The following is a 21,193-nucleotide window of genomic DNA, read 5'->3' as shown; positions in this document are numbered from 1 at the left end:
ATGCATTCCCTTGAAAAATTCTCTTTTTTCTTGTATGAGATTCTTTTGTGTATTTTTTTTTTTAATATTTTGTCACGTGACAAACTACAGATTTTTTAGGTCTGAGAATTGGCACCTATAGGTTATGAAGAGTTTAGAAACTTTTGAGATTAAAACCTTAAAAAGTTATTTAAAATTAGATAAATTTTCAAAAATCAGTGCAAAGTAAAACTGAAAGTTGATTGACAAAGGAAGCTATTGTTTTACAATCACCTTCATTCTAAGAAGGTGCAGAACTGTTATTTTCTTCAATGTACATACATTTAAATTCTATCACTCTCATTTCTTTGCAAGTTGTGCAATTCAACCATGTTGGTTTCATTTTCTTGCTTTTAAACTTTAATATTGTGGGTACAAGCTTCAATATTCCCTGTCTTGATGAGAAGAGAGACATTCTTGAGAATATTCTCTCAAAGGACTACTATTATAAATTATGAGAGAATATTCTTATAAAATAATACTCGTTATTTATAGATTATTTATTATATGTTATTACAGATATTCTTAAGAAAACTCTCTGGTAAGACTACTTTTATAAATAACTGAATAATATTTTTATATTGAGGAGAATATTCCATTCCCACTGGAAGGACTTATAAATAACTTGAGAATAGTTTGTAAAAGTAGTCCTTTCAGAGAATATTTTCAAGGATATTATATATATTATAAATAACAGGAGAATATTCTCAAGTTATTTATAATAGTCCTAAAGATTATTCTCAAGAACTTGAACCCTTTTCAGATAGTCGACCTTAACTTTTGCTTTATTATGTCAAGTTGCCATGTTTAACAATTTCAACTCCAGTATCTTCAAAAGTTATTAAATATTCAGTGTAAAACTATTTTTTTAACCCAAAAAAAGCTTAATGACAGCATTTCAAAATGCCAAACAAAAATTATAGTTAAAAAGAAAAAATTCAATTTTTGTTTTCAATATTCTGTATACTGGTAATTTTTCACTTTTTTAGGACTATTTAACATGGATCGGTCAGATGGCCAAATCATAGCTTTTGGCATTTGAAATCAAAATGTCACCAAATCATGACATCTACAAAGTTTTCTACCTTAAAAAATGTTGAATATACATGTTTTTGAAACTGACCCGCCTGCTTCTGATTCAAGCTAATTATGGATTGTTTTCTTTCCAGTTGAGCTTTGCACGGTTCTGAATTGAAATCTTGTTCAAATAAAGCACAGACAAAATTTTATTTTAAAAATGGATGAGGGTGAGGATTTCATCAGTTATGTTTCTGTTCCGTCATTGATAGATGCAGCAATGACCAGAATCGTCACCAAACTGTGGGAGCTTCAGTGCTCTCTGGAAACTATTGACTTTCAGGATGCGCTTGACCCTGACGACGACGATGATGATGTGGAGGATATAGTTTATATCCGTAGTTTTCCCGGTATGGAAAATAAAGTGTTGAATAAGTTGTCTGCCTTGGGACTGCCAAAACAGCTGGAGCAAGAGATTGTGCGATATGTGAGGCCTATCGGCGAGCATTTGTTGAACTGGTTGAATCCTGAGAATTTTAGCAACCTGGGTTTACGTACATTAGGTCACATTCATTGGACCAGCGAAGGAACAATCAATGTCCCTGAAACTATCAGATCTATTTTTGATGGGAACAGCGAAGATCAGGGCATGTTTATGGCAATTTCGAATGCATGTTTGGAAGATCTTGTTAAAGAGGCATGGAGCAAATTGCCAGAGCATGTGAAAGACGCTAACAGCATTCATAACAAGGAGATGTGCGAAAAACACCGTTATGATTATCACCTTGTGATGTATTGGATTTGCTTTTGCAAAAATGAGTTGTCGAGTTTGATTGGAATTATCAAAAAGGCAGACGACTCCGATGTATATAACAGTGATCACAGCATCTTAGAGAACATGTTTAATTTGTCAGTTTGGACGCATAACAAGCTTGCAGCAAAATACTTCTGGGAAAAACTGATGGAAGAAGAAAAGCATAAGAATATTATGAAATGGATTACTGATTTGATTGAAAATGACGATGAGTATTTTGAAAGAGAAGATGGTTTTTTTGATATATTATTTTTTCTGCTGGGTCAAATGAATGACAGCGAGCAACAGAGACAGGTATTCCAAAAATATGGCAAAGAGATCTTGGAACGAATTCTTTTTGACTGGCCATGGCAGAAATACTTCTTGCAAACGATTTCCACAATGTTCCCGTTCCTGGAAGAATCTATTTATGTTGAGTTAATGAAAAAAATTGTCTCGAACATTAGAAAAGGTAGATTGACTGAGAAGTTATTCAGGGAAGTGTGGTGTGCTAGTCCTTCAAACTTGAAAACGTGCTTCTTGAAAGATGTGATGAAACCAAAAAAAAAGTTTCATCGAAGCATTTTCCATGACTTACTCGATCGTGGTGATACTGATGCCATAAAAATGATTATAAACTGTGCTTCGCAAGCTGATAGGAAAAAGTTCATTTCTTGGTTCGTTCAGAGCATGGATTTTTTTACTGCTATCGCTGACTATTTGGTTGATTTCAACATTGATGACTTTCTTAGAGGAACTCTTTCATCAGAGAGTGACATCTCGGAGTGTAAAGAGCTGATGATGAAGCGTAATATGGACGCTGATTGGTTTGGAAACAGTGATTCCTCTGGAGATGATGATTATGATTCGGATTTAGAGGATCTTTTTAAATATATGCATTACGATGCAATGGCTGAGAGTGGCGATTTTGAATTAGACTGGTATTGAGAAAGATTTTGAGCTTGAAAGCATCAAAAGATGTACATATTATATAGACTATGTATACAGGCCTTGTACAATATATGTTTGCATTCAACTGTAGAAATAAATATTTTGTTTATTATTGAAATAAAATGTGTTGGTAAAAGCATTGTTGAATTAAGTGTTGTAGCATAGTTACATATATTGTAAATACTAAATTACGTCATTTACAAGTCTTGTGAAATAAAGTTTAGACACATGATGAACAAGCAACGACTTGCACATGCACCAGTGCCTCCTGTAAGGCCTACTGTTTATAATCTAGGCATCTTTTTGCACATAAAATACACGAATGCGTGAAAAATATTTTGCAGATCAAATGTGATTGGCATTCAACAACTCAATTGAAAATAAATACGAATGAAGGCTGTCCCAAATGTTTACAGAATACAGTGAAATCTATGCACTGTATTCTGTGGACCCAAGAAAAATAACGTAGAGGGAGTATCATTATATCCACCAAAGCAGAATGTTTTGCAACAAGCCCTCGGGTGACTGGAAATGTTCTGTAGTTAAAGCTCCCATACATAATAGTGTTTTCTTAAAATTCTTCCAGATTGTTCTGCAGTAATGGTTCTGTGACGTATGTCGCAGATTTCAGCATATTCTGCTTTGGAGTATATATAAATGATGTAATTTATATTGAGGTATCTCACCGTGCCGCAATTATGACACTGCAGGTATTTCTTTCAGTTTTTCATAGTCGGTATCATCATAAATGCACTGATGAGCTCTTATTTTGCCCAATATTGATTAATTAAAAATTATGTATAAAAAAAATGGAAAAAAATTGTGTTCACCATCAGGCTTTAAAATCATAGGCTAGGCAGAATTTTATCTGTGGGTTTGGTTTTTACTACTTTTTTTAAATGTTCAAGGACCCATCTCCCCTGCATACGCTAGTGAGGGTAACAATAATTTAAATTACTTAAAATAAGAACAACACGTCACAACAGAAATTTGAATGACTAAAATTAGAGAAAATATGTACTGTACTATTTTGTTTGGAAATATTGGTAAAGAAACTTTTATATTGTTTATATATGACAGATTAAATACTGATCAATTTTGGCACACAAAAACATGCATTTCAAAAAGAATTGGTAAAATGTTGAAAGCAAAAATTCTAATGATTCGACTACCTGATTTATTGTCTAATGTTCACCTGAAATAATCCAATATTTTTGTATGTTTGGTCAACATGTATCACTATGAACAAGAGATGTGGAAAGTAATTTTTTTTCCAACACAGCATATATCATATAATAGTGACCAACGAAGGAATCCTACTGATGGCAGAACTTAGTTCTGACCTTATTACTCACCCCGTTCAATTTTAAAACCTACCCTGTAGGAAAATTGTCACCCAGTGGTTTCTTGCATATAGTCAGAAGCACTAGACATCATTATTGTAACACAGCAGAAAGTGTTGAATTTTAGGATTAACGTTCCTGGGGGAAAAAAAAGAATAGCGGTGTCTCTCTCTAGACCAGTTTCCCAACCTTTTTCGTCCCATCGCCCCCTAACGCAATCTAATTCATAGGATCCTATGTTATACCCGTAGCTTCTACCGCCCCCTTGGAACTTTCCATCGCCCACGTCGACAAATCAAAAAAGGGACAAGGTAGTTGTCAGAAAACCCACATACGACTACAGTAGCGGATAATTATATTGTGCTGCTATTCTCTAATGAAGCCGCCTGCATGTGGGACAAACAATACCCAAAAAGTGTGTGTAATAGCCAAAAGATTGTTCAAAAAGCTAGCCTGTGGGAATAGCCAGGGGATGTTGTGCAGATGGGAATCTGAAACTCACCACAGCAAGCATTCGGGGAAAGAAAACAGAACAAAACCGGTTTTAAAGACTCTCAGAAAAGATTTTAAAAATAAAGGAAAATATTTAGAAGACAACAACGAATAAGGCAAATACACAAAAAAATAATAAAAGTCCTAATGCATTTCAACACCAATGGGTGCCGTCTTCAGAGGAAAAATTTAACCACTAGTTTCGCTGACCGAGTTTCCCATTTGGGTTGAATACCAAATCACGCTCGGTTGCTCAGCGGAAGAAGTACGTCTGTTCACTTCAAACGTCGTGGTCAGAATGAAGCTGTGAGCCTGCGTGAGATACTAATGCAGCGTCCTGATTGGACCTTTGCGGAATAGTGCTATCCGATTGGTCCATTCGAATTTTCTTGTAATTCCCGCTCAAAATGAATTTAAGCCATGGTGTTGCGATCGGGGGTGTAGATTTATTATCGTTCACAAGTATATTTTTGAAGGCCCGAATATATGTGCCTTCGTAGAAATCTAGATCAACTGTGGACTTGACTTTGTGAAAAACTCTCGCTTCTTGAAATTTGAATTTGTGGCCTTCTTGCCAACAGTGAGCGGCGATGGTCGATTTTTCACATTCCTGATTCTTAACGCATCGAGCGTGTTCATTTAATCTTGCTTTTATGGGTCTCCTTGTCTGTCCTATATAACCAAGAGAGCAATCACCACATGGAATGTAATAAATGCCCCATTGTTTATTCTGCGGTATAGCATCCTTAGGGGGCATGAAACCAAAGTTTTTAGTGGGCACATCTATGGTTGTTAGATTAAACTTTTTAATTGAAGTGAACAGACGTACTTCTTCCGCTGAGCAACCGAGCGTGAAGATTTGGTATTCAACCCAAATGGGAAACTCGGTCAGCGAAACTAGTGGTTAAATTTTTCCTCTGAAGACGGCACCCATTGGTGTTGAAATGCATTAGGACTTTTATTATTTTTTTGTGTATTTGCCTTATTCGTTGGTGTCTTCTAAATATTCTTGGGCAAAGTGGATCAAATCTTCTAAAGGAAAATAGCAAAGCCAAAAAAAATGTTATAGCTCTCTGATAAAATATTATAGAGGGAGTTATTGTGGTATAAGATGGCGTTGTATCGAGGGAGTTTAACGTAAAGGCAATGTCAAAGTAGATACGGGAAAATTATTGTAGCAAGGTTTCACTGTACGTTATTTCTGACAAACGTGTTACTTAATAACATCATTTTTCCACTATTTTGAACAAACAAGTGATCTTCCATTAAAAGAACTAAAATTTGTAGGAGTTGTGTTGTGGATCTATGTTGTACCATGCAGTTTCTTATGGCAATGCTTCAAGGCATTGACCGAGTTGAACTGTCACCTATTGAGTAGACTTCGGGGGTCATTATGCTCCACACATTCTCTATTGGTAGAGACCAGGATGGGTGGCCCACACATCCTAGGGCAGGGCCGCTGGGCTGGGATCTTTGGCGGGCCTCCAAGCCAGACTTTTCAAGAGCCCTTTCATGGTGAATTTATATTATATATATAATTATTATATTAATATTATTTATATTATATTATTTATATCATGAAAAAACAAATTATAGTATTTGTCCGGAGCCCCAGAGCTGGACCCCCTGTCTGCCCCACCCTTGTGGGGGCTATGACGTGGTCAATTCAGTAGTCATATTTTTAATTTCCAAATAGGTTTTTGTAGCGGTAGATGTATATGGATAGGAGCATTACCTTGCTGATAAACCCAATTCTGCCCCCCCCCCCAAATTTTACCGAAAGGAATGAGATTTTCCAGTGTTGTTATGTATTAAGCGAGTTCTGTTTCCCATCTAGGAGAGCTAAAAGTGTTTGCCCAAATGCTGCTCGTACCATCACAGAACCTCCACCCTGATGTCTGCTAAAGTATGAGCATGGCTGTTTTTCCCCGAATCATGTCCATACTATGTATATTGTTCTGGATAATTTCTCTCAAATCCTTGAAATGAGCAGAGATGAAACAAAATGCAGGACATCAGATTTATTCACAGAATAGCTATTTACAACAAATATCTTGATGGAACGTGATCTAAAAATAGCGAGAGCGTTTTTCAAATCAGACCTTGTCTTCCGACTCAAATTTTACAACTCCTTGGTTCCGGAAAAGCGGTGCAACATATATGCAGGTAAAAGCATCTTTTTAGAATAATCTCCAAGATTCGCGTGACATCTTTACATTTCTTCTATGGCATCAAGTTGGAACTGTCGCCAAATGTGCCAAGTTTGTCCTTAATTTTGCGAGATTTACAGAGACATGCACTAACGATTATTTACAGGTAAAAAATGACAATAAATGATACACTATTTACATAATTTTCGTAGCATTATCCATTTGGGGGGGGGGGCGTCATCTAAGTTATATTTCTTTTCATCACTGAAAATAACACTGATCCATTTGTCCCTGTAAGTTACGTACTTGCGAGCCCACTATTATACAACCTGTTACGTATGTGCCGCTTTTAAAGGGGTAGCTGACGCACCATTTTCATATAGACCATGAAACCAGTTTCTTTGATTGGTCTTATAACGGTATTTTTCGATACACGCACATTCAAATCACAAGGCTAAGCAATTCCACAAACTCGCATTACCTGGTTAGATGCCATTCTTACTATCAGCCTATTGTCTTGTGAAGTCGTACATCAAGGTCTCCCTAACCGTGCTTTTGGATGATAAGGCATCTTACTACCTGAAACGTGATAAACAGGGCTCGGCACGGGTCACTTTTTCCCCTAAAAGTCACTTTTTTAGAAGTTGGTCACTTTTATTACCTATTTTCGGGCCCAGGTCACTTTTTCCACTTTTTTTAGCAAAAAAACCTCGGTCTCGCGCGCTTTTCGGCTGTCAGTGTTTTTCTTTTCTTCAAGGAGGAACTTTACCGGTTCAAGGTCGCTAATTTTCTCCCTCCCTTCATTGAACTACGATCGTACAAGGAACCCCTATATATATATGAAGGCGTCTTTATCTTCCCGGGAGCATACCGTGTGACGTCAGCATAACTTGATTTCAAGGCGCTTGGAAAGAAAGCTCCTTATAGTTTAAGAGTCGTCATTTTATGGAAAAGCCGGTCGGAAAAAAATAGCGTAAAAGGCGTATTTACAACAAAGAATTTTTTCCCCTCCTCTACTACCATTCTTTCTTATTTCCCCACTCGTTCTTTCATTTTCATCTTATTTTAAAATTGATCCTTTATTTTATTTGTTTTAAAAAGTTTTAGTCCTAAGGGCCGAATTCCTTTCTTGGAGCATCGAGCAAGTTACATTTGTTGTTTGTTCTATCGTTACTTTCATTAATTTTTTTAAATATTTGAAATGACGATTTAAAGGCTCATTTACATTGAGCGAGTTTATAAAGAGAGCCCGTGCAGAAACTAACTTACGCGCAGCGGGAGAATACCAAAGCGCGCATATTAAAGATGCGTACTATTAATACGTATTAAGCGTATTATTAGTACGCTTTGGAGAATACTCTTGTAGCTGGCCAACGTTAAAGCAGCTCGCAAGTATTTTGAATTTACTTACAATAAAATAAAATATCATCCGACTGAAAATCGCGATCTATCTAGAAATAAAATTCGTACTATTTTTCTAACTGGATTTAAATCTCAGCAAGAAACCGTAGCCCCAGATATGATCGAAAGGAGAACTATTTATGATAAGATCACAGAATCCTGCAATTCAACGTTTATGGAAGGAGGACGTCACTCTCTGCTACCATACGAAGGTTTTTAACAACTGGCTGTTGCGAAGATATATTTTGGAAAGAGAGAAAATTTCAGCTGCCCCTGCTGGGAATCGAACCCACGTCCTTTCACTTTCCGGTTGAATTTTCTCTTTCCAAAATATATCTTCGCAACAGCCAGTTGTTAAAAACCTTCGGATTCAACGTTCAGTTTAACCAAATCAGATGAAAATTGGTCATCAGGCTGATGAAAACTCAGTTAACGTGCATGCGAGCCGTACATAGAGGCGGATTTAACGGTGGGCACACCGACCGCGCCTTTGGCCCCTACTTTATACTTTTTCCTAATTTAAGGGGCGTAATATTAATTTTTTTTTAAGCCCGGGCCGTCATCAACTGACCTTTATCCGCTTCTGGTCGTAACTTAATTTAGAGCATCTTCACGATGCTGATTGTTGACTTAATATCGACATATTGCGCTCCATTCTCGGTGTTGTGTAAAAAAATCCCCTTTTCAGACCTCGGAAGTTATTACAACGTTTTTGTGTCGAGTCGCTGTTACGACCGCAATAGGAGAGGGCGGGGTCTGGTTCCACGGGTGTTGAACGAGGAAGGGTGCCGAGTTTACTCTTTTTTCCGTTATTAAAAATGGATACCGGCCCCGGGCGATAGTAAATTTTCGTACGTACTTGTGGCCCGGGTTGCTACATACCGTGATCAAATCCAAAACTGGGGAGGGGGGGGGGCAATGCCTCGAATGGAATTTTTGATAGAATGGTATATTTAAGAAAAGGAAATAAATTCCTTTGCAAAATTATCGAATTTCACAGTCAAGGGGCAGTAAAATTACATTTCCCCTCCAGAAAAAATATCGTATTACGGCCATGGTAAATCGAGTGCCCCGGGTGGGGGCGAATTCACTGTTTTTGTTCTTTGAAAATTACGGGAGGAGTCCGAGCTAACGTGGCGACTTTTTTTCGCGCTAAAATAAGTAGCCCTGACAGCAGCATCCATAAACTCTATCAACCGCATTTATAAACCCCGTATGTCGTTGATTCGATTTTTGTGTTAATTTTATCCTAATTTTCCGTATTTCCCGATATATTTCTATCGATTTTCGCATATTGCCGCGTATTTGGTTGATTCATGTTATAAATTATATATTTTTTTGTAATTTTATGTTCCCTTTGTCAGCCATCTTGAATTGACCGCCGCAAAAACGGCGATTGGTTGGCGCGGAAAAAAGTCGCCACGTTGGTGCTTACAAGGTTCATGGGAAATTTACCGGGGAAGACCGCGGAGTCTTTTTCTGTTAAAAATTACGGGGGGGGGGGGGGCAAAATTATATTGTTTCTGGGTAAAGTAGTAAATGTTGTTTTTGCAGGGGTGTATGTTGTGTGTAAAAAAAAAGGAAAATATATATTTACAAATTTTTCTCTCAAAAACCAAACAATTTCAAAACTGATTTGTTTTCTCCCTCACCCAAGGGCAGTATTATTTTGGTACCTCCTCCGCCTGTAAAAGAGTAGACCCACGCAACCCTTCCCAGTCCAGCCATAGGTGCAGATAGACTTGAAGGTCTTAGAGGTGCGGCAGATGACAATTGATATACATCATGTATACATCAGTAGGCTCTGCCATTGACGTTGGGGGGGGGGGGGGGAAGGATGGATTGCCCTCCCTCAACGTATAAGGGGCCGTTCAAGTATTACGTAAGCAAATTTTTAGCCATTTTTGACCCCCTCCCTTTCCCCCTTGTCAGCAAAATTTCGTCATCAGCTCTGCCCCTCTGAATCCTAACTCATATTTTCATAAAGGGTAGTTGATGACGTAAGCATTATCGAAACCCCCCCTCCCCCCTTGTCATCAAAAGTCAGCAAGTCATAAACCCCCCCCCCCTCCATCGATGATGACGTAATACTTGAACGGCCCCTAACAATTAAAATAATTTAGTTAATTTAATAATTTAAATAATTTATTTAATTCAGTAGTTTAAGTAATATTTTAATTTAATAATTTAAAATAATATTGTTAAAAATGTAATTTTAGTTTTTTTTTAAATCAATCATTATAGTAAATTTCTTAATTTGTTGGAAGATATTATACAAACCTAATTATGTAAATCAATTTATACTAGTTAAAAAAAGTTTGAGTACATTTTGTATACTGTCATTCATAGCATAACATAATGAAAAATTCACTAGAATGTAGATGGGACAAATTCTCTCATCAAATTTTGTGTTATTTCATTTTTTTTTTCCTTCTTTAAATGTGAAAATTTTTTCCCGTTTTGAAGTTTTTCCTGCTTAAATTGATTTTAAGATGGGTTGTGGATAGCAATATGGGCCATTCAAGTATTATATAAGCAAATTTTTAGCCATTTTTGACCACCCCCCCCCCTTGTCAGCAAAATTTCGTCATCAGCTCTGCCCCCCCCCCCCCGAATCCTAACTCATATTTTCATAAAGGGTGGTTGATGACGTAAGCGTTATTCAGCCTCCCCCCTTGTCATCAAAAGTCAGCAAATCGGAAACCCCCCTCCCCCCCATCTATGATGACGTAATACTTGAACGGCCCCTATGGGGGGGGGAAAGGCATTACTACTGTTACTTAGAAAGGATGTAATGTTACTCTCTCACACATAGTTGTTGATAAATTTGATAAGTTATTCAAAACTTTTCTGGTTAGCAGAATGCATTCGAGTTTGATTTATTTCACACTATTATGTAAAAAAAGCAATTTCGATGAGCTCCATTGAAATACAAAGTTTAGTGAAAACTAAATTCAATTTCAATTCATTCAATTTGGTAATAATCAAAATTCATTGTCCATTTGGTCTCTTTCTAAAATTATTTTGGTCACTATTGGGTCACTTTTTAAACATTTTGGTCACTATTTGGTCACTTTTTTAAATATTTTGGTCACTATTTTCACTAGTTTTGAGGCCATGATCCGTGCTGAGCCCTGGATAAATAATGCTTTTGCAACGATTTGAAGCCTTTGAAATTTCTTTAATACTTCTTACCTTGCAACTTAAATTTCAAAATTTTGTTGACTTCGTCTACAGGAAGCTCCGTCACTCGCTATGTTGTCATCGTGTAATAAAAAGACTTTCTTCTCACCCCCTCCCTTATTCTGTCTTACTGTGTTCGTTTCAAATTTGCGTAGACATGATGTGTATATTCACTAGTTTCCTTAAACTTTTGGTACGCATAATTTCAACTAATTAACTATTAGAAATAAGTTTTTTAATAATTTCGTAAGAAATATATTAGAAAAATACTTTTCATTTCCGTGGGATTTTTTTTTTTTTTCTTGTACCATATGCTACAAAAGTTACCCAGAAAAAAAGTCTGTAAACTATTCGGACATGGCATACAGCACGGGTTCTCAAACTTTTTCCACCCACAGCACCCCTTTTCCTAATCAACGCTTATCCACGTCTTCTCAGAGCTGTTTAACAAAAAATCTCTTCCAAAAACCTGGAGGTGCACAGTGAGAACCCCCTGTTATAAATGTTGTTTCTATAAGTCTCCTTGCCGCATTGTACTGGCGAACTGTTGATCCTAGAAGCATACTTCCAATTGGAAAAAGTCTCCAAATCACGTGTAGAACTCACATACGTCATTTATATTACGAAGGACTGCAGTTATTAAAATATAAAAATTGTTTATATGGACACCCTGTAAAATGCGGCAAGTAGAATTATGGAAGAATCACCCTGTATATGTTCCAATGGGAATGAAAAGATTGAGCCAATAAGCTTATTGGTTGCATTTGCTCAAAAATAACGTGCTTCGTGCTGCTAAGTAGCATGTGTATATTAGGCCTTATCCCTCCCATGGAATAGGAGCAAGCATAGTATGGACTTACCTTTAGAGATACAGTATTTTGACCCCAACCCCCAAAGCAGAATGTATCGAAAACTAAATCTCTAGAAGAATTTTAAGAAAATAATGGAAAAAGACTTCTCGACTGCTATATGGGAATTTTTATCGCAAAACACTGCATAACATTTTGCTTTTGGGAAATTTGACAGACCAACAACTCGATTAAATTAAACTCAATAAATTTTCCACTCAAAAAAAGCACGACTGTTGATATTTATTCTAAAAGAAAAGTAAAAAAATAGGATAAACAACTTGGAATTCAAATAGGAATACAACAAACACGCCGTGAAGTTAAATTTCCATCAGAAAAATTAAAGCAAAAAAAAAAACTCAAATTTGTAAATAATTTCCTTCTGCTTTTAATGTACATATTTTATGTCGTAGACAGTGTTTTCATCTCAATAGATGAACAGAATAGTAAAAATAATAGAATGATAGTCCATCACCTAAACAATTTAAAAAAATTCACACATTTATTAAATATACACATCCCTATTATAAAATTTTATAAACCAAAATCTGAAGAATATTATTACATTGTTTCGGTGTTTTTTTCCCCAACCTCCGGTGAAAATGGAATTAAAATTAGAATGCAAAATATAGGTTCAGTAGAACACATCAACCAAATGTGAATAGTCTCCGTTAAGAGAAATCGGGTAGATTTTCATCTGAATCAAGTGTTTATTGGCCGTGTCTTGTCATGCCCTATTATCAGGGATGGTACCATAAGAGAGATAATTCGTGTCTCTTTTGAGACACCCGATCGGATCATTATTTTTTGGAATGTACATATTGGAATCAGAAAAGACATTCTTTCCAGTAGGTGCGAGACAAATGAGAATACTCAATTTGTGCAAAAAAAAGAATTTATACGAGAAATAGCACATTTATCGCTATTGATACAGAATATTTGTATTATTTGAATGAAGAAAGTATACTATTTTAGTTTAATTTAAAATTGTATTTTTGTATAATATTCACAGGGTATGTGGAATTATAATTAGTTGTAATACGATTTTTTAAGTTTATTTTGGGCTAAGACTGGACTCAAAAATTGTTTCAAGTTATAATCTGGAGTACAGATTGTTTAGTATTGTATTGGGACTACGGTCGCGACGATTAGCAATCAGTTTTCCGTATGACTCTGGTCGGGTCGGGTCGGGTATGCCTTTTAACTTATCATAAAATTACAGTAGTATCGCAACCGACGAGCTCAACTTATACCCTAATGGTTATTTGCATCGTGAAAATCACCTATCTTAAATCAAATTTTTCCATATAACTTATAATGAAGGTTCTTATAATCGGACGGGGAGGGGGGGTGTCTGTCCAGCTGAAATTGAGGTCAATGTTTTTTGGCCCCTTTATAAAATTAAAATTTAATGAAACCATAAACTTGGCCTTCCCTTCGTTTGCCACAAAAAAATCTTCCAGTCGTAAACCAAATTCTTCTGATGTCTGTACGAAAAAGTCCCTGAAAATCCCCAAATTATGCTTTGCAAAAAAAGAAAATCCGTGAAGAAAACGGCTATGTAGCAAGGACTTATCATCCCTTTAGAGTTGCTCCTGCCGCCTTGGTTCAGTGGGCGTGGTCTTGGATTAGGTGCATAACATCGCTGCTCTAATATCAGGCGTTTTGGATCAAGTGATATTTCCCTCCTTCTTTGAGGGACAGATAAACTGTATCCAAGATAACCTACATAGCAACTTCCTCCGCAGCTCATGAAAGATTGAAAGGACAAATCTAAAATAAATGCAGAAATGTGTGAAATATTGATTTTTTTTTTTTTTTTTTTCATTGTGATGAGTGCTAAATATTTTCGATTTTTTTTATATTTTTGGAAGTTCAAGTTATCTATCTGCCTGTACAATGGGGCTTTTCGAATAGACGTCATAATCAGCATCACTCTGATGGACAAACACTAGATTATTAAAATTGCCGATTTTAGCGTATAAATGCCGAAAATTTAGTGGGGTTTTCCCACCACATGAATAATTTTAAAAATTGAATTTTTGATTTTCGAAATATTGAGTTTACATAGAGATGCGTAGCCCAGAAAATTAAGTATAAAATAATGAGCCAGACCCACTTTTGAGGTGGATTTTCATACAATAACATTGATTTCAACTTTTTATATCTTCTCAAGAGCGAAAATAAGAATTAATGTCCTCGTATTGTCTTATATTATTCAATCGCATCACCCCATATACACTGCTCAAAACAATTAGGGGAGCAAGCAAAAAAGTGAAGAAAACCGTGCGAGACAGCAACGTATTGGCATACAATGGATAGTACACGCGTATCAATGCGCAATACAGAAAAAAGACGTAAAAAAATTTGGAATTAAGCTTTAATTCTTTGAAAATATGGAAAAAACATGAAAAGATGATTTAGGGCAACAATTTGGTTACATGTAAACGATAACAAAAAAGTACTGTTTAGACATGATGCATGAGTTTTAATAGGGCGGGTGGTCTCCTCGAACAGCTAAGACTGCTGCACACCTGTTTGCCATGGATGCGATGAGGTTATCGATCAGACTTTGGGGAATACTGTTCCACTCCTCAAGAAGTGCAATCTGCAAGTCTCGGACAGTAACAGGCGGCCTTGGTCGCGCAGCAATACGTCGTCGTTTATGTTTGGGACATGCTCGATTGGATTCAGGTCAGGAGAGCACGCTGGCCATTCCATACGCTGTATTGTTTCAGCTTCAAGCATGTTCTCCACCAGACGAGCTCTATGCGGTCGGGCATTATCATCCTGGAAAACAAAGGAATCTCCAATGGCTCCAGCGTAAGGGATGACATGAGGTCGCAGTATCTCGTCTGCATACCTTCGGGCTGTCAAAGTGCCATTCCGAATGATATGCAGGTCCGTACGTCCGCCTATGCTGATTCCACCCCATACCATCCAACCAGCTCGTCTGTATTATGACCACGAACGAATGCGGGGTTATTTCGAGTGCCCTCCATACCAGAACACGTCGGGTGTCACACTCCAGACTGAATCGGGACTCGTCTGTAAACAGCACTTGGCTCCAATCATGTTGCTCCCAATCTCGATGTTCAGCAGCCCATCTTCTTCGGGCCGCACGGTGGCGTGGGGTCAACGGAATGCAGACCATTGGCCTACGTGCATAGAGCCCTCCCTCATGAAGCCGATTACGTACTGTTTGGCTGGACACCCTTCGTCCTGTTGCCAAGAGCAACTGTCTTTGCAGCTGCGTAGCATTCTTTGTTCTGTTTCGACGGGCTGTTAACCGTACATACCGGCCATCAGTTGCTGTAGTGGCGCGTGGCCGACCTTGCCCTGGTCGACGTCTAACATTTCCTGTTTCTTGGAATCGATTCCACAGCCTTGCAACAACACTTCTGGCGACTCCAACAGCGTTCGCGACACTACGTTGTGTTTGCCCGGATTCCAGTCTGCCTATAACACGCCATGCCATGGATTCCGGTAAATCACGTTGTTGAGACATCCTCAAGTCACCTTGTCTCAAAAAAAATACTGCGCAATCGAATTTCACAGTTACGGCAGTAAAACAAGCATTTTTGAAGGAAAAACAGGCGGATCGATAACTTAAGTTAAAAAAAAAATTTCGAAATATCTAGCTCCCATTAAAAAGAAGAAAAAAACCGATTCATTTCTGTTCTTTAATTTAGATTTCTTTCATGAGTCGCACAGGAAGTCGCCATATTGGTTGCCTTGTATGTCCGTCAAAAAGAGGGAAGTATCACGTGATCCAAAAAGCCTCATTAGAGGGTGTGGAATTATTTAATGTAATTTTATGCGAGTCACTATTAATAATAAAACTCATATCAATTGATGCAGTTGAATATTACAGGTCAATAGGACATTAACTTTCATTTTCATACTTGAGGAAATATAACTAAAAAGTTGAAATCAGTTATTGCATAGATATTCGAACTAAAAAGTGGGTCCAGCTAATTATTTTATATTTAATTTTCTAAGCTTGGGATCTCTAAGCGAACTATTTAAACAAAATGTTTCGAAAACCAAGAATTCAATTTTTAAAGTTATTGATGCGGCAGAAAACCCAATTAAATTTTTGCATTTCTGAAGTAAAATCGGCAATTTTAACATTGATTTCTATGGGGAATATCTTGTGCCTGTCCCTCAAAGTGATGCGGCTGGTGATTATGACGTCTATGCGGTAAGCCTCATACTTTTTACTAAAGCGCCCTTGAAATATTGTATACCCACGCTGAGTTGGCCTCTGGCTACGTCACGACGGGCGATTCCATTTATAAAGGTTGCAGGGAAAAGGAGCAGGTTGGTATTTTCCGCTGGCGTCTTTTGCGCTGTTTTAGTGAGTTCCCCCCCCCCCTGGAAAATGAACCCTCCCTTCGCGCGTCAAGGTCAGGGACCAACTCAGTATGGGCATACAATACTAGGGTAGCTAATGGCAACTAATCAGGCAGTTCTGTCAGGGCGATGACGTCTCACGAGTACAGACTGCGGCGAGTCGTTAGACAGCCCTTATTATATGGCCTCTAAAGATAAATTCATCAGTTATTGCAAATCTAGGCGAATCATGTTTTCTCGATAAAAAATAAATATAAGAATTTTTGAGATGAAACGTCTTTACGGACGATGCGAGTTTTCAGGTCCACGTCAGAAAAAGTAGAACGGAAGTAACGTTAAGCTTTCCCTAATTAAAAACGGTTGCGTCGAACCATTTTGGGGTTTGTGTTGGACAAAGACAGTTTATTCTTTTTCTAACCCGACCCCTACGATGCCGTTGGAATCGTAGAACGTCCCCTTTAGAAATGGTAGGATATGGGCGATGCACACAGTTTGGAAGAAATGAAAAGTGGGTTAGGATGGAGTGGGAAGGAGTGTGTGTGGTCCCACGCTTCGATATCTTGCGACCAGTAAAAGATAGATGTGAAGCGAGGTGAATCTAGTCACATGTCAAATGAGACTTCAACAACCTAGAAGTTTCACATCTATCGCACGAGATTCCCACTCAGATTTTTTAAATAAGTATTTGAATAAATAAAAGAATAGAAATAAGAGTATTTTTTTAAATGATGGGTGGATTCCACTATGGATTCACACATCTCCCCTTGATTATGGAATCACACTTATCTCTCCTCCATTGTGGAGTCACACTTATCTCTCCTCCATTATGGAGTCACACTTATCTCTCCACCATCATGGAATTTCACTTTCTTCCATTATGGAATCGAATTTTTCTCTCCACTATAGAATTACACTTTTCCTTCCTTCATTATGGAATAACACTTCTCTCCTCCATTATATGGAATCTCCCATATACCTCCTCCATTATGAAATCCCTCATATTTCTCCTCCATTATGGAAGCGCATTTCTCACACTGCGAAATTGCAACCTCTGGATCAAGGCATTTTTTAGTGTCTGAAACATTCGTACAGAAAGCGACTGGTGAGAGCGGCAATTTATGACATAGACAATAATGGCACGAGCCGAATCGATGTCTGAAAGCCATACTGCTACTTTCTAGCGCCTGAAATAAGGATGTAACACCACAAACAGCTGTTAATTGTTTTAAAATGTGCGAATTCTTTGGTGATCTAATTGTACCAAGTATGGATCATTTGTGTGAATTAGATGATTCCACAATTGGACGTGGAGGGAAATGTAGATACGTTCCTTAATGTTGATGAGATACTTATTTGTGATGATATGTCTGATGGGTGCATTGTCAATTCGCTGCAAGAGAAAAGTGATGATTCAGGGAACGAAGATGATTCTTATTCTTCCCCCCTTCGAAGAAAGAAGCGACTTTGGCCATTAGTACGGTGCAACGTTTCATAGAGAGCATAGACAATGATGACGGTGATTTATTTGTCTGCTACTGAAAAGTCAATGTGACTTCCTCATGGAAGAAGGAAGAGAGAAGCAGTCAAAAATCACCGCATTTTTTGACGGGAAATAATCTTGAACACGATTTATATAATTTGCTTCATTTATACGAGTATCGGGTATGCGTCCGTTTCCATAATACACTATGTACGTCTATTTTATTTTTATAAATAATCAAAAATCCGCACCCTCAAGTTGGAATTTTCAATAAGTCGAACTAACGATAACTCAAGTTTTCCGCCGGCCTCTGCAAATCGTGTTATCAAAATGTGACGACGAACAAAATTCCATTGATTCAGGAATATTTTTTCGAATTTTCAAGTTATTCTGACTACTGGTTCTTATTTTAGTGTTTTGAAATCAGAACTTTAGTTATAATCATCCTGCATATCGTAAATCATAACTAATTAATCTGCATTAAATATGCTTCATTAAACACACAGTATTTACCTAGTTTTTATCACAGTTTTTGTGGAATAACTTCCTAATTAAGCATATTGAAAGTAACTGGAAAAACATCTTTATATGGTTAATAGTAACAAATTATCAAACAAAATAATTCCTTGAATTCAACTTCAAATAGTTAAATTGCAAAAGTTGGTTTTTATTAAAATTTAAGAAATATTTGTAGGTTAATTAATATGGAAATAATGTTATATACATTAATAAACATTTTATTTTTTTATTTTAATTAATTATTATAAATTTGAAAGATTTTTATAAATTTTATCGTTTTTGATGCAAATGCTTTTGCTAACCAAAAAAATATGCTTTTTTTAATTAACCTTGATTTTTTATTAATTAATTATATTACTCCCCGATTTGGACTTGGATTTTTTTTTATAAATACTCTGTATTGAATTTTCAATCAGTCAAAATCAGCATTAGTTCTGGAGTCGTTTCCTAAATTAATCCAGTATATATATATATTTTTTTTTTAGTGATAATTTTTTTCAAATATTCGCTAGCGTGTATAGGACGACGTAGGTTTCTGAAGTAGTGAAAATTACCTGATCGCCAAATGATGACTTTTAGCAATAGAAATCAAAATTTCACCAAATCATGAATGGTACCCCGGCAAATTTTTTCTTTAAAAAAATGTTTAATGTGTACAATGTTCTTTAAAATGATTCTCCTATTTCAGGCTAATTTTTGTTTTCTTTCCAGTTGAGTCTCGATGGTTCTGAATTGAAATTTTGTTCAAGTAAAGCCCAGACAAATTTTGCTTTAAGAAATGGAGGAGTGTGAAGATTTTATCAGTTGCTTTTCTGTGCCGTCATTGAAAGACGCCGCAAATTTCAGAATTATTACCAAATTGTGGGAGCTTCAGTGCTCTCTGGAAGCTATCAACTTTGAGGGCGCGCTCCGTCCTGATTCTCATATCCGTAGTTTTCCGAGTATGGAAAAAAAAGTGTTGAATAAGTTGTCTGTTCTGGGATTGCCAAAACAGCTGGAGCAAGAGATTGTGCTATATGTGAGGCCTATCGGCGAGCACTTGTTGAATTGGTTGAATCCTGACAATTTCAACAAATTGGGTTTACGTTCATTGGGTCACATTCATTGGACGAGCGAAGGAACGATCAATGTCCCAGAAACGATCAGATCTATTTTTGATGGAAACAGCGAAGATCAGGATATGTTTATGGCAATTTCGAATGCATGTTTGGAAGACCTTGTTAAGGATATGTGGACTAGATTGCCAGAGCATGTGAAAGACGCTAACAGTATTCGCAATATGCAGTTGTGCGGAACACACCAGTATGGTTATCACCTCGTGATTTATTGGACTTGCTTTTGCAAAGACGAGTTGTCGAGTTTGATTAGTATTATCAAAAAGGCAGATTACGCTTATGTATATAAATATGATCGCAGCGTCTCAGAGAACATGTTTGATCTGTCAGTTTTGACGCATAATAAGCTTGCAGCAAAATACTTCTGGCGAAAACTGACAGAAGAGGAAAAGCATAAGAATATAATCAAATGGATCACTGATTTGATTCGAAAAGACGGCTGGTATGACAATGTAGATAACGGATTTCTTGATATATTATTTTTTCTGCTACGTCAGATGAATGACTGCGAGCAATGGAGACAAGTATTCCAAAAATATGGAAAGGAGATCCTGGAGCGGATGCTTTACGATTGGCCATGGCAAAAATACTTCTTGCGAACAATTTCCGCAATGTTCCCATTCCTGGACGAATTTATTTACGTTGAAATAATGATAAAAATTGTCTCGAAGATTAGAAAAGGTAGATTGACTGAGAAGTTATTCGGGGAAGTGTGGTACGCTAGCCCTTTGAACTTGAAAACACGCTTCTTGAAAGATGTGATGAAACCAAAACAAAAATTTCATCGAAGCATTTTCCATGACTTACTCAATCGTGGTGATACTGATACGATAAAGATGATAATAAACTGTGCGTTAGAAGCTGATAAAAAAAAATTCCTTTCTGATTTTGTTCAGAGCATGAATTTTTTTGCTGCTATTGCTAATAATTTGGTTGATTTCGACATCGATGACTTTCTTAGAGGAATTCTTTCATCAGAGAGTGACATCACGGAGTGTAAAGAGTTGATGTTTAAGCGCAATATGACCATCGATAGGTTTGAAAGCAGTGATTGTTGTGAAGCCGACAATTATTATGCTTCGAATTCAGATTCTTTTTAAGCATATGCGTTAAAATGCTGTAGCTGAGAGCAGCAGTGACTTTTAATTAGACAAAGATATTATGCAAAAAGCTTTAAAAGGAGGATCTTTACGGATTTTGTACGATATATATTTGCATTTAACTGTAGAAATATTACGTCTACTGTTGAAATGAAACGTTCCAGTAAAAGTGTTGTTGAATCAAATGTAGCATAGTATAGTACTGTGAAACCTTTTGATTGTGAGTGGCTTTGCGAGTCTTTCACAATGCAATCAACTTTAAAATGTTTGTTATTATTTTAGTACATACTGTATGCTTATAAAAATACAAACTCTAGGGCCACAACAATGTGACTGAAAAAAATAAGATTAGATATTATAAAAATATATATAGAAAAGAAAAATAACAATTAGCTACTGTATAAGAAATAAAAGTTTAGAAACATTT

The 21,193-nt window shown here is 36.8% G+C and overlaps 1 protein-coding gene across 2 annotated transcripts in view; it reads left to right on the top strand.

The window, feature by feature from the left end:
* Positions 1–21,193, top strand: part of LOC149074981 (uncharacterized) — a 31,620-nt gene extending 10,427 nt beyond the window's left edge. Inside the window, exon 2 of one of the 2 annotated variants that reach the window (XM_089245947.1) lies at positions 19,263–21,193. In XM_089245947.1, the coding sequence (XP_089102073.1) occupies positions 19,330–20,766 (1,437 nt within the window). In that variant the 5' untranslated portion in view covers positions 19,263–19,329 and the 3' untranslated portion in view covers positions 20,767–21,193. Of the gene's footprint in view, positions 1–1,187; positions 2,912–19,262 lie in introns of those variants that run through there. The other variant, XM_089245946.1, reaches the window with a different exon arrangement.

Source organism: Pholcus phalangioides, unplaced genomic scaffold (assembly GCF_987345545.1).
Source record: "Pholcus phalangioides strain wild (caught in Gottingen) unplaced genomic scaffold, Ppha-v1.0 ptg000016l_1, whole genome shotgun sequence".
NCBI lineage: Eukaryota > Metazoa > Arthropoda > Arachnida > Araneae > Pholcidae > Pholcus > Pholcus phalangioides.
The sequence above is the reverse complement of the archived record's forward strand: the minus strand, read 5'-3'. Positions and strand labels throughout refer to the sequence as shown.